At 38.4% G+C, this 2,500-nt stretch overlaps 1 protein-coding gene across 2 annotated transcripts in view; it reads left to right on the top strand.

Moving 5' to 3' along the window:
* The window catches only part of LOC122258291 (cocaine esterase), a 14,581-nt gene that overhangs the window by 11,985 nt on the left and 96 nt on the right, over window positions 1-2,500 (top strand). For both annotated transcript variants that reach the window (XM_086530632.1, XM_043024111.2), the window contains exons 11-12: window positions 1,713-1,910; window positions 2,088-2,500. The exon at window positions 2,088-2,500 is cut by the window's right edge and continues 96 nt beyond it. In XM_086530632.1, the coding sequence (XP_086386758.1) occupies window positions 1,713-1,910; window positions 2,088-2,289 (400 nt within the window). In that variant the 3' untranslated portion in view covers window positions 2,290-2,500. The remainder of the gene's footprint in view (window positions 1-1,712; window positions 1,911-2,087) is intronic.

The raw sequence follows: 2,500 nt of genomic DNA, 5'->3' as shown, positions 1-2,500 counted from the left end.
TGCTATGTAATGAAAGAAAAGTGCTTTTGGTGATACAAGCATACATTTTTTTTACACAAGTAATCTTTATATGGCATCCTAATTGAAATCAATCTTGGGCCATGTGACATTATTAATTTTTCAAGAAAACTCCCAAATCAATATTTCTGTTAGGTGTTAGGTGTATACTTCGGCATGGAATACATTGACAAGGGTACTTCCAGTGTGATATTCCATTAACTTACACCAAGGGATTGATTTCGGTAATATTTTTCCATATCATGTAGTGTAAGAACCCAGTACATAACTTTTTATTTTCATAAATACACAATACTGTATTTTGTTTCATTGCATAACCAGGCCACACTGATCAGCACCACAGTTATGAAACTCAGCATAGGTTTCATTGCAAGTCAGATGATACAACAATTAAATTCCCTAGTTTCTTAAATATGAGTGAATCTTTACGATCGCTTGAATCTGTTGCCGAGACAAAACTCACTCAGGAAGTCAAGTCTCGAAGCAAATTTCATGATTAAGTGTGAAGGAACATTTTTTTTTTTTTATTCAATCGATAGTCCTTGGTAATTTCCCAAGAGATCTTTCAAACACTGACGGAAGTCTGAAATTTGTTCTCTCGCCTCTTTATATCGTGATGATCTAAGCTCTTCAAACTTGAGAGAAAATGATGGAAATACAAAATCCCAACTACTACTGCCGCTTGAAGGACAAATAAGTAGCATCACTGGAAGAGAACTTACCTACCGACGCCATCATCCTTAGTTGAGCAAGCTTCCTAAGTTAAAAATGAGCAAAGCGAGATAGAACTGCCGACAAAATGGCATCACTACATACGAACAAAGAAACCTGCATCATAGTAGCAAAGGGAAATGTCACACTTAGTACTTTGGACAAACACACGACGATGTTCCGCCATGCAGTCTCTGCAAATCAGCTCTTAGGGATGGATCCTAATTCACGAGATAGCAACAGCCATAAGACCACATTCCTTTGCATTGACTAAATGCGTTACGGTCTGAGCCTTTCTTGGAAACGGCAAAAGTCAGTGTTGCACAGTAATCCGTCTTTTCAAAGTGAAGTAATGAAGATCTGTAAGTCATCAAGCAATATGTAGATTCATGAGCGATAGAAACAGTTCCCGGAAGGGAGAGAATGAATCACAACATGACCTGTTTGCCAGGAAACAACGGTCATGTGACTGCATAGCGTAAAGCGGATATGCAATGGCCTCGCGTGCAGTACCAATTTACCCAATCCAGATGATTGGGGAAGGTTATTTATATTTGTATTATAGTAATGAGGATGACTGATATTATGTGAGGAATAATTCTAGATATTTTACTCAACGAATTAGTCTATATGGCAATCATATACATTAACTCTCGCTGCCATGCTGTGAATTATGTGGAAGGTTTCCATATGACATTATATTTATATTGGAAAAATGAAAAAAAATATTTTTACCTTTTTAGATAGTATGGAGAGTTCCTGTACCAATTGTTTGTATCCTCATTTATACTTTTTATATAGACTTCCTCACTGTTACAGGAAAGCTATATTATGAAAATAAATGTACTTAACTACTTTAAAGATCTGACTAGAAAAACAAACAAACTGGAATACAAGAACTTTTCGATTTAATGGAAGGGAAAAAAACAGAAGACCAAGGAATTTCAGAAGGACTAATATCCCTGCCACACCACCTCCTACAGGTTCGAATACGAGGAGGGCCCAAAGTTATTCTCATTGCGATACCCTGACCCTGCGGAAGCGCCGCCCATGCCCCCGGGTGTAGGTCATGGGGACGAAACGACACTCCTCCTGCCCGACCAGATCTTTGACCTCACGCCCGAGCAGCAGGAGGCTAGCAATGCCATGGTTGACATGCTGAGCAACTTCGCTTATGGCAGGTAAGATTTTGTGGTATGCAGTACAATTATCTCGACCTCTAAAATGAGACCGAAAATTACAGGAAACGCCATTAACTTCCATTAACCATCGTAATGGGAGAAAATTAAGATTAGATTAGATTATTAAGTAATAATCAATCCCATCAATTCAAAATCACAACAAATAAACAATTACAGAACGCCCATGCCGGATTGGCCACTTTTCACCAGCGAGAGACTCGAGGCGCTGGTGTGGGGTCCAGAGGGCAGCACCTTCGCAGTCGCGCCATTTGCCTCTGAGGAACAAGTCGACATGCTGCGCCGTATTCACTCCTTCCATTTCCAAAGAACTTTAGAGGAAATGAATTCTGAAACGGAAAATGCACACGACGAACTCTAGGTTTTATTTATATTTTGTATGGGAAGCAGAGACGCTGTTGTGACTGGTTGAAAGCGTTAGATATGTTTATTTTTCTTTTTTTTCGATGGTATGTTCCGTTATTTTCTTTTGAACATCATTTTGTCACTTATGAAATTAAAGTTTTTATTCTTTTCAAGATAATTTTATTCTGATTAACATGTTATAGATTAAGGCTTTGGAACGTGATCAA

This window comes from Penaeus japonicus, unplaced genomic scaffold, assembly GCF_977035675.1.
Source record: "Penaeus japonicus unplaced genomic scaffold, GWHDUDI00000001_assembly GWHDUDI00000033, whole genome shotgun sequence".
Taxonomy (NCBI): Eukaryota; Metazoa; Arthropoda; class Malacostraca; order Decapoda; family Penaeidae; genus Penaeus; species Penaeus japonicus.
This window is presented reverse-complemented; position numbering and strand designations above follow the sequence as displayed.